Source organism: Oryx dammah, unplaced genomic scaffold (genome assembly GCF_014754425.2).
Source record: "Oryx dammah isolate SB20612 unplaced genomic scaffold, SCBI_Odam_1.1 HiC_scaffold_25, whole genome shotgun sequence".
Classification (NCBI taxonomy): Eukaryota; Metazoa; Chordata; class Mammalia; order Artiodactyla; family Bovidae; genus Oryx; species Oryx dammah.
This window is the reverse complement of record NW_024070209.1, coordinates 97,971,253-97,982,024: the sequence shown is the minus strand read 5'-3', so window position 1 is coordinate 97,982,024 and position 10,772 is coordinate 97,971,253. Positions and strand designations below refer to the sequence as shown.

Below are 10,772 nucleotides of genomic sequence, written 5' to 3'. Positions count from 1 at the left end.
CTCAGAACCCCCTGGGGGGAAGGGAGCCCCAGCGTCACCTCAGAACCCCCTGGGGGGAAGGGCGCCCAGCGTCACCTCAGAAAGCCAGAAGTCGAAGTCCTTGATGCCAGTGTTGAAGTTCTGCTGCTTGTTGGCTTCTTTTAGCTTCTGGCTCTTCTCAGCCGACTTCTGCACCAGGAACTGCCACTGGTCAGCTAAGGCAGCCAGCCGGGCCTAGGCCAGAGAAGCAAGTCGTCAGAGACAGGCAGCCCCACAGCCAGTGCCCTCCTGGGAAGCCCTCCTCAGCGAGGTTGATGAAGAGGTTCACAGGTGCCGCTTTCGCTAGCACCCGTCAGCAACACAGACAGAAACCTGGATATTTTCCTAAGATTGCGTTTCAGAGTCACCATCAAGTGGACTTTAATGCTGACAGTGAAGTCCAGCACCTCTTCTTTCCGTGCCAGGAGGAGGGGAGCTGGGCACCGTACCTTGACGGCATCCTCGCTGCCGGCACAGGCCCCACGGTCAATGAGGGAGTTGCCCACGTCGATGACCCCGCGGATCCGGTCCGCATTGGCGTGCAGCTCTGCCTCGAAGGCCTGGTGCTTCTGATGCTTGCTCTGAAAACATCAAAAACAACCCCCCCACCACCTTTCAAAACCCAGTCCTGCAAGGTAGTGTCTTCAGGAATAAGGGGTTCTCAGAAAGGAGCGGTAGCGAACTTAGAGAACTAGGGGCAGGCAGCAACACTTTTCTAGAAGGCAGTCACAGAATCTGTGAGAAACACTTCTGGAGTCAGTCTGGTGGGAGTTCAGAGAGAGGAAAGGCACCAGCTCAGAAGCAAGTGAGCTGACTCAACTCCTGAATCGGAGTGAACTTCTACAAGCAGACACTTTCCAACACTTTCGCAGGAAGAGGCAATGGCCAATTGTAGTTCTCAATCTACCTGTGCATCAATTTCTATGCACGGCTTCCTCCTTAGGGGACAGAAACTCTAAGAAATAACACATCTGGCCTCTCATCACCTAGGGCAGCAGTCCCCATGACACCAGGCATGCAAGGGTGAGCCTGCCCCGCCACCCACAGAGAACCCTGAAGCTGCCGCAGAACTGGGCTTTCCCGGCTTCTCCTCCGGCAGTGGTCATCATTCAAAACTCCTGGATTTGTCAAAATCTAGGCTTGACTGTAGGTAAGAACTTCATTTTGCTAGAAGAGAGGGCTGGGAGGACGATGGGCATCTGAGGGCAAGGGCCTGACGGGGAACTTAGTGCCCCACCGAGAAACAAGCTGCAGGGGTGCCACAGGGGACAACCGAAAGGACACAGCTGTGGGGCAGCTCTGGGTGAGGAACGCGGGGTCTCGGGCCAGGACGGTATCCAGGGAAAAAAAGAAAAGGAAAAAGCAGTGCAACTGGGGAAGGATTCTGCATTACATGTTTCATTTCAGGGGCAGCAACTGTCAAAAGATGGAGGCATGTGGCTGGTAAAATGCAGTGCCAACATAAACAGTCCTGGCCACATACTCTTAACGCTCGAGCCCAACTACAGAACAGAAAGAGGTTTCAGACGCCCACATACCCTGACAAGAGCCCAGGTCCCCTCTTTTCCTGATCGCTCTTTGGCTCAATTCTCATCCATTTAAGCCACTTCTCAGCTACATTTTGACTATGAAGTCTTTCGTTGCCCCTTTGGCGATGTCCACTTTGATCTTAACCTCTCACCCCAGGCTTCTGGTAGACTTGGAAGCATTATCACCTGCTACTCTGTGGACCTCTCGCTGTCCCTCTCCAGTGACCAGCACTTCTGGACAAAAGGTCACATGGGCAATGAAACTCTCCCAGCTGGCCCTGCCCCCATCCACTGAGAGCCCTGAGTCCACGGCAAGAAGAGCCCAAACTTACACAAAGAAAAGTAATTTCGTTTAAAAACAGTGCATCTTTGGAAAGAAAGCAGTTCACTGCTGCCCCCCAAATCAAACACTGTACAGAACCTGCCTAAGTGATGAGCCGGGAGTGGGGAGGGAGGAGAAAGGGAAGGGCTTAGGCTAATTACAACAGAGAAAGCCACATCCCGCAGGGACACTTGGATGGAGTGTGATGGATGATTAGAAACAAAAAGCACAGATGAGGAAGACACCAGCAGACTGTGACCATGATTATGAGAATCCATACACAAGAGCACAGACACTGGAGCTCATTTAACTAAAACTCTTTAAGAAAACATAAAACTTACCAGCAGCTTGGAAAGCTACAAAAACAGATTAAAATAACAAGAGTTCAGTACACTGATGTGAATATGCAATATCACCTATTCAACAGAAACTGTCATACTTCCCCTGGGAAGGTCAGCATTTGGAAACAGCGGTTTTAAGGGGGCCTTTTCTACAGGCTCTCACGCAGGCACAGCCTCAGCAGCATCAAGTGACGGGAGCAGCTTCTTAACTGGCTCTTATCATTTAGGGGAGGTCTTCCCACCAGTTCACTTACTAAAACACTTTTTCTTGGCATCATTGTGAGTAGGAGGAGGTACCTAGAGATAACTCTCCCTTCTAAAGATGCCTTATTTTTAGCAAGAGCTACTCAGGAGCACAGGCTACTTTGCAGACACACACCTCACGGGTTCAGCTCACCTGGATGTTGGTGGGGTCCTTATATGACTCATCACTTGCAGTCTGTAATTTTTCACTGATCCAAGCTTCAATCTCGTCTACATCCCGGCTGAACTGCTGGAGGGTCTGCGATTCTCCCAGCTTTGACCTCTTCTCAATCATCTGAGCTTTTAGACGGCGCCACCTGAGAAGGTGGAACCGAGAGCAAAGGTGAGCACCCCACGGAGGTAGTCAGGCCGGGGCTCTCGCACAAGTGCAGCAGGACCAGTCAGCTGCACTGACCACCTACCTGTCCAGAACCTCATTGCGCCGGCTGGAGATGTCGCCTTTGGCGTAGTGACCGCCAGCGATGAGCTGGTCAGCAAAGGACTGCAGGGCAGCAATCTTCTCCTCCTGTCGGCAAAGAGAATGGTGAGGTCAGGGCGGGCAAGACGACTGCAGGTCCGAGAAGAGAACGGTTATTTTGGGTGACTAGCTGGTGACGGGATCAGAATACACCGACACTTTAGAAGCAGGAGTGTAAAAAGCCAGAGGAAAGCTTGATTTCAATCACTATTAGAGTAGAGTTTAACTCAAGAAGGTGCCAGGTCACGCTGGGGTGGGGCCGGGGTTTGAACACCAGCAGACCACAAATGAAACTAGGCTTCATCACATACGAAATGTAGTCCACTGGAGAAGGGAAACTGGGCTTCACAGGGAATTAATTCCTGGGCAGTCCCGTGGTTAAGACTATGTTTCCATGCAGAGGGCACAGGTTCAAGCCCTGGTAGGGGAACTAAGATCCTACATGACTCAAGGAGTGGCCAAAAAAATTTAGCCTTCACAGAAAAAGATCATCAGATTTTCAACAAAGCGGTTTATAAGCCAAAGACTTTTGCAACTTTCTGGTTCACGTTCATATATGCACCTACCTATCCACAAATTTTTTTTTCTTCCCTTTCACTATAAAATATTTCCCCTGTGGCATCTGTTATCAAAATCTTTAAAATGCCAGAATTTATCAAGTTTAAAAAAGCTATTTACGTAAGTCACTTGTTCTAGACTGCACAGGTTTGCACTGTGTAGTCAACACCAGGTACTTTATTCGTGTGTTTCCTTTGGCTGTGCTGGGTCTTTGTTGCTGCGTGTGGGTTTTCTCTAGTTGTGTGTGGGATTCTCACTGCAGTCACCTCTCGTTGCGGAGCACAAGACTCTAGGCGCCCGGGCTTCAGCAGCTGTGGCACACAGGCCATAGGCTCAGCAACTGCAACTCGTGGGCTTAGCTGCTCCACGGTGTGAGGAATCTTCCAGACCAGGGAGTGAACCCACATCCTCTGCATTCACAGGCAGATTCCTATCCACTGCGCCACCAGGGAATTCCCACCACCAAGTATTCTAATTTGAGGAAGTTGCCAAAGCTCTCCAGCTGAGTTAAGCAAACAGAAACTATCTTTTGTTCTAATCACTGAGAGCAGGCAAAAACAATATGCCAACAGAAAGAGAAAACATCAATCTGGGAAAACCCAGATTCAGGATCTAAGGTACAAAGGCCTTCTTGCTCTTGTCTAGTCACTCAGTTGTGTCTGACTCTTTACGACCCCATGGACTGTAGCCCACCAGACCCCTCGGATCGTGGGATTTTCCAGACAAGAATATTGCAGTGGGTTGCCATTTCCTCCTCTGGAGGGTTTTCCTGACCCAGGGGTCAAACCAGTCTCCTGCACAGCAGGTGGATTATTTACCGCTGAGCCACTGGGGAAGCCCCTACCTGGACATTAATTGCTTTGTCAAAGTCCTCGTGTTTTTTTATCAGAGCCTCCACGCTGTCTAGCGAGTCCCCTTTGTCTTCTGTGTTCAGGAAGGCCTCCCGGGCAGCCATCCAGTTCTCGGCCTGCTCACAATCCCGATGGAACAGCTAAAGAAGGGAAGAGAGAGGTGAGGAGACAAGGAGCCTCTGGCACAAAACACCTGGTCTGAAACCCTGTGGCAAACAGGAAGCTACCATCCAGCGCAGGTACCTGCAATTCAAGGCACTGATCCAGCATCATCCTGCGCTGGACCCAGGCCTTCTCGAGGTCTGTGCGCTCCTGGTCTAGAACATCGAGCTTCTCCTTGATCTCGGGGCTGGCGTAGTGCCCATGAGCCAACAGCTGCTGCCCAAACTGCTCGAATGCCTGGAAAGTGCCAGCTCTGGCATCAATTTCTGTCCGGTGTTCCTGCCAAGAGGAGGGGAGGGATTAGGTAACTGGCAGGAGGAGCTGCCCACTCTCATGTCAACCACTAAAGTCCTCCTGGCCTGGCAGGGTCACCACTTATGTGTTGCTCAGCAGGCCGACCCACCTGGTGTCGCTCCAGCAGGGCCTCAGCTCCAGTGACATCCTTGGCTAGCTCGTCTGAGGACACCAGACCTCGGATTCCATTGATCCAAGACATGAGGTCCCTGGAAACCAGAGCCACAGAGGAATGGCTATTACATTCCCTGGCAAGCGGGCCTTCTGCCCAGGAAAAGAGAGGACTCCCTAAGTCTTGTCTCAGAAAGTTATCTGGCATTAATCTATTGATTGGGGCTAGAGCTCTGGCTAAATATTTCGAAGCCTCTTGTCTTACTGAATTAATAACTTTAAAAAATCAAGAAGTCCTCAGAGAAAGAACAAACAAGTATAGAAGATCTTTTACTCTACAGAATAATAGGAGCTAACATAGACAAGTAGCTGTGGTAAAGTCCCCTAAAGCTTCAAATACAAATGACTTTCTTTAGGATGAAACCTTTTTTTCTTTCCTGGCCACACTGTGCAGCTGCCAGGATCTCAGTTCCCTGACCAGGAATTGAACCTGGGCCCTCATCAGTGAAAGCACCAGGTCCTAACCACTGGACCACCAAGTAATTCCCAAGATCAAACCTGAGGCATGCTCAGCCTAGGCATGCATTTCATCCAGCTAGAAAGGCTCTGGCCCGAGCTTGCTTCTCACCGGAAGTCGCTGAGGAAGCGCTGCAGGTCGTGGGAGTCGCCCAGCTTGGCCTTGCGCTGGTCGGCACGCTTGCCCAGGCTGCTCCACGCCTGGTTCAGCTCAGTGCACTTCTCCTGCAGGTCCTCTGCCGACTCGGGGTGGGACTGGATCAGGCGCTCGGCTGTCTCCCCGAGCGAGTTCACCTGGGGAAGAAAGAGGTGAGCGATAGGGAAGAGGGGAGTGCAGCCTCCAGCAGAATCGAGGAAAGCCAGCTCTGCGTCCGTCCGCCGCCTCTCACCTTGTCGCCAAGGGCCGCAAGGTCCCTCTCGAAGCCCTCGTGCTTGCGCTGCAGGGCCTGGACGCTGGCCAGGTCGTGGCCATAGTTGTCTGTGTTTAGAGCCTGGTTCTTCTCCTCGATCCACTCTTTGGTTTCGTCAGCATCTCTGTAGGTAATATTCATATTCACGTTCATATTCATATTCTGTTCACATTCATAAGTGCCGAGGATGGCTGCCTTGACCCTGGTGTGCTTCACTGGCACGTGTCAGCAGCCCACCAACTGCACTCTAAATGGCAAGGAGCACACGTCCACCCACTCAGCAGTACTGACTGAGCACCCATCAAGTGCCAGAGCATCAGCATGGACAGATCCAGCTGAGGTGAACCTGATCGTCGCTGGCTCCTTCTCCTGCCAGCCCGGGCTGCCCCTCACCTGTGGAGCCCGCCCCCCATCCCCCATTGCGACAGGACCACTCCTGCCGGCGGAGCCACCCCTCACCTGTGGAACCGCTGCACTTCGTGGGCGCTGCCCAAGAGTTGGCTCCGCTCCTCAGCCAGCTGCTGCAGGGACCGCCAGCGCTCGTTGAGCTCCTGCCGGAGGACAGGAGGCATCAGCTCACACCCAACTCCAGGAAAAGGGCAGAACCAGAGCCCTGGTGGCTTCATGAGAAAGGAAAGCCTGGGGCACTGAGGACTTCCTGGTTCTGACCTTCCCAGTTCAATCGGTGAGCACACCGCGATAGCCAAAGGCCAGAAAGTCAGATCTGGCCACAGCTCGCCAGACCCCAATGGTGCAAACACTCCACTAGCACCCGGCTTGGAATGGAAGCAGCAGGAGAGAGGAGGCTGATTTGTCCTCATCTCAGTGCCTAGCCTGGTGCCTGCCTCACAGCATCAGCTTCGGAACAACTGCAGAGTGGACAGAGTCCCACGTCTGCCGCCCCGGACTGATCTTGGCGGCACCACCAGCAGGGAAGCAGCCTGAGCACAGTGTGGCTGTAGGACCCTCTCCTCAGAGGACAAATCAGCCTGGGGCCCAAAAAGGAGTCAGGAAAGGCCTTCACTGCCTTCCAGATAACACGCTCCCCACAGCTCCCAGCCCTGCAGGAGGCACCAGCAGAACTGGATGAGCCGATCATGGCTCCTGCCGCACACAGAGAGTAACAGTGACCAGGACACCCTTGGAGCCAGGAGAGTGACAACTGCTACAGCTCACACAACTCACGAGGACAAGAGCCTTGCTGAAGACGGGAGCAGGACATGAGGAAGGAGACCAGGGAGGACCAGGGAAGCTGCCCTGGTGTCTTACCTTGATGGAATTAAAGGTGGCCATGGTGTGAACCATCAGGCGAGCAGACTATGTGGGGAGGGAAGCAGAAGAGCAAACTAATCACGTGTCTGCTGATTACAAGAGAAATCTGAGATGAAAGTGCCATTAATTAGGGCCCAATTGTCCACCAAATGATTGTAAAAGAATACTGTCAAATTTCTGATCAGAGCAGCAAGAAAGTACCAACAAAGAGAAAGTCAGGCAGAAACCCAAGTGCACAATCACATCCAACTCAATGATTAATTTTACATGAAGAGTGAAAGAACAGTGGAAACCACAATTAAAACAGTTGACTGGACAGAAAAAAGAGGCTCAAAGACTACTGACTGCTGTCTTTTTCTTGTTCCTACTCTAGGAGAAGAGTCCAGAAAACACACTCAATGGAAGAAATGCTGCCAGCTGAGACTATTTAAACACTCAAGTGCACCAATAATTTCACTTCTATTTATGGTTACTGTATCGTTACTCCTTCTAACAGTGGAACCTTACTGGATGAGAAAGAAAAGACACTGATGAATTAGTTTCCTCTCATCAATGTCACTTTAAAAAATCATGCCCCTTGGGCTCTCAGAGCTGACCTGGTTTAATCAGAAAGAAACCCTACTTGGCAGGCTTGTGAGGTCTGTAATCCTCAAGTACATAACAAAAAGGAGGAGCCGAGTGTGTATGTAGGGAAGTCGGGCTCCTCCAATGTTCCAGGGACACACCCAGACGATGTTTTCAACCCAGTGTGGGTGTGTACAGGGTTCAGAAAGCAGACACCCATTGTTTCCCATTCTTTTCAGAATCAGGAAGTACTGGTGTTTATCAAGTCATCTGACATGTATTTCTGAAAAAATATCTATTACCAGAAAAGCTCTGACAAACTCTGCCAGATGTCAAATAGCTAAGGATGCTGCCATTCATGACACCAATGACTAAATTTTGTTATGTAAGGAAATTAAGACAGAGAAAAAAGGAGAAAGCGGAGTAAAAGGAAACATGCGTCTTTCCAAGCAATTTGCAGTCTATTTAATAAGCAGAATGGTGAGAGCCTGGAGAGATAAGGAGGCCAAAGAAACAAATCCCTTTCAAGCTAGGTCCCCATGACAAGCCAGGTGACAGGGCTACCAAATGAGGGACTGGTGTGAGAGCCTGTTTTTAGGTTTTCATGCTTTCTTTATATTTTAGGAAGGTATGACTTCATGAAGAAACCTATTTTTCCAGCTTGTCTATAACTTAAGGGACATATTCCTGAAGAGCTGAGTCAGGAGGAAAGATACTCTAATTGGCATTGAGCAGCTAGTTCCATAATCATGGCTATAAGCACTACACATGAGAATGCTCCCTGGTCCTGCTGGTCAGAGTTACATCCACCTTGGCTAAGCACCATCCCAGTCTCTGTGGAACAATGTCTACTGCAGCTTGTAAACATCTCGCCTCAGGACGTGGACTTTCCATCAAGCCTTTCTTAGGCACCAGGAGAAAGCGGTCAGCAGATGCTAAGAAAGTCTTCTCCCCTTTTCATCTTCATGTCATTTCCTTTTGGGCTGCAGTCCTACTGGTGGGGCCATGCCTCACTACGCAGTGTGACCTCTGCAAACTGCAGTCATCCCCATATCCTTGGTTCTTAAGGGGGAAGGGTCCCGGGATCCCCCAAGGTACTAAAATTCACGCATGCTCAAGTCCCTCAGAGCTGGCGCCCTGTGTGCTCAGGTTCTGAATCCTTGGATTCAACCAACCATGGATTGAATGGCGGCATTTTCAATCGCTGGTTGGTTGAATCCAAACACAGATGGCCAACTGTACACTCTGGCAGAGACAATGTGTGACAAGCTCGACCCCTACCTGAACTTGTGCTGAGCATCTGCAGGAAGACATGCTGCTTCTGTGTCATTAAGCATCACGTTTCAAGACACGGCCGATTCAAAGACTATTAACACCAGGGTCAGAAAGACACCAGGCCACATAAGGCCAGAAATGACCACAGTCAGACAAGCCTAACTACTCAGAAACATGCACACTAGAAAAGGACACGAAGCATTTCCGGTCCTGGAAAACCTCTGGAATTAACGATTTGCAAAGAAACTCTTACCTTCCACGGGGAGGCTGTCTTGGAATCAGATTCATCCTATTCAAAGAAAAAGGAAGGAATTTAGGCAGCCGAGAAACTGAGCACAAAACAAAGCTGCATCAGCTTCATCAGCTTTTCCTCTGAATGATGGGAAGTTCAGAGAAATCAGAACAGTGTTCCCCACTGCGAGTCAGAACTTATCACTGGCTGGCAGCAAATTGCAGGGCTGACTGAGGGAAATGAAGCAAACAGGAGTGAAAAAGTCTCTGTTTTTTTAAAATGCAGTAGGAAAAAAATAAAAAAATAAAAAAAAAATAAAATGCAGTAGGAGAGATGGAGAGAATGAGGAAATTTAATACAATTTCCAGCTTCTCTTTATATCATTCTCAGAGGATTCTTTGAAAAGGGATAAGTAAGTAACTGCTGGCGGAAAAGTTCTAAGAAACCAGAGAAAAACCTTTTGGTTTTTGGAGAAAGACAAACAGAAATCAACTTATTTCTTCTGCACAGGCTTTTACACACAAAACACATCTCCAGAGGTTCAAGAACAGAAATCTTTATAGGACTCTTGACTGTATACTCTTCCCAAGAGTTAATCCTCAAGTTCAAGTTACAGACGGGGCGCCTGACACTTACCCTGGGCATCGCGCCATACACCTCCTACAAGCAGAGAAGGAAATAATCACGTTATTAGAGGAAACATCAGTAACACCTGCCACTGTCAAGTCAAACTGGAGGCGCGGGAGAGATTAGAGACAGGCAACGTGACTGGCCAGAGGAACTATTAAAGTCTACAGGGTGACCAAGTGTTTCTACACAGAACCTTTCATTTAAGGAACTGCATGAATTTATTACCAGTTAAGGCCTAAAGAACGATTCAATAACTACCATGATATTTAAGGGGCCTAAGAAGGAGACCCGTTTTTCCCTCCCGTCGAAGATAAACGACAGTGCAGGCCACACAGAGAACCTGCACCCTGGCCACACGGTGCACCACGGGGCACGTGAACTGGGCCACAGCACAGGCCAAGGGGGAGCCAAGCTGCTCCCGAGCAGGCTCCACGCAGCAGCCAGACCCCCACCTGCTGCTGCACGGCCTGCACCTCCTCCGCCATCAGGCCTTCCGACTCCAGGTCTTCAGCCACCTTGTTAATGTCCTTCAGCCGTGACTCATTGGCCTTGAGATCCTTCAAAGAACAAAGACAATGTAACCAGAACTCACAACAGCAGTCCAAAGGAGGACAGAGATACTCATGAACTCCATAAATTTCCATCTGACAGGTGTCCCATAAGTAGTTTTTCTACTCCTTGACAGTGACCTAAATCAGAAAATCCTGCTTGCTGCTATTGAAGAAGTAAGAAAACCACATGGCATTAGAAATAGCCAGTCTCTTACTTACTAAACTAACTGTAGTTAATGAAAAACTATTCTGGTTGGAGATTTTTTAAAAACCTTCATTAGGGAGAGGACACATATTAAAAATGTGATGACATTTTAAAGCTTGCCACTACAGGAGAGAGGCATGCCCCCACCCAACTGAACTGGTCATAAGAATATATACATGCTTCTTGGCCACAGTACGCAGGCAGCTGGAA

General features: G+C 49.7%; 1 protein-coding gene across 12 annotated transcripts in view; it reads right to left on the bottom strand.

The window, feature by feature from the left end:
* The window catches only part of SPTAN1 (spectrin alpha, non-erythrocytic 1), a 58,421-nt gene that overhangs the window by 15,341 nt on the left and 32,308 nt on the right, over positions 1-10,772 (bottom strand). For 6 of the 12 annotated variants that reach the window (XM_040225277.1, XM_040225279.1, XM_040225283.1 and 3 more), the window contains 15 exons: positions 10,259-10,363; positions 9,813-9,836; positions 9,198-9,233; positions 7,103-7,150; positions 6,293-6,384; positions 5,813-5,957; positions 5,536-5,717; positions 4,906-5,005; positions 4,584-4,781; positions 4,334-4,480; positions 2,876-2,979; positions 2,608-2,770; positions 2,211-2,225; positions 468-599; positions 76-213 (listed from right to left, as the gene is read on the bottom strand). In XM_040225277.1, coding sequence (XP_040081211.1) covers positions 76-213; positions 468-599; positions 2,211-2,225; positions 2,608-2,770; positions 2,876-2,979; positions 4,334-4,480; positions 4,584-4,781; positions 4,906-5,005; positions 5,536-5,717; positions 5,813-5,957; positions 6,293-6,384; positions 7,103-7,150; positions 9,198-9,233; positions 9,813-9,836; positions 10,259-10,363 — 1,629 coding nt within the window. The remainder of the gene's footprint in view (positions 1-75; positions 214-467; positions 600-2,210; positions 2,226-2,607; positions 2,771-2,875; positions 2,980-4,333; positions 4,481-4,583; positions 4,782-4,905; positions 5,006-5,535; positions 5,718-5,812; positions 5,958-6,292; positions 6,385-7,102; positions 7,151-9,197; positions 9,234-9,812; positions 9,837-10,258; positions 10,364-10,772) is intronic. The other 6 variants (XM_040225287.1, XM_040225276.1, XM_040225282.1 and 3 more) reach the window with 3 other exon arrangements.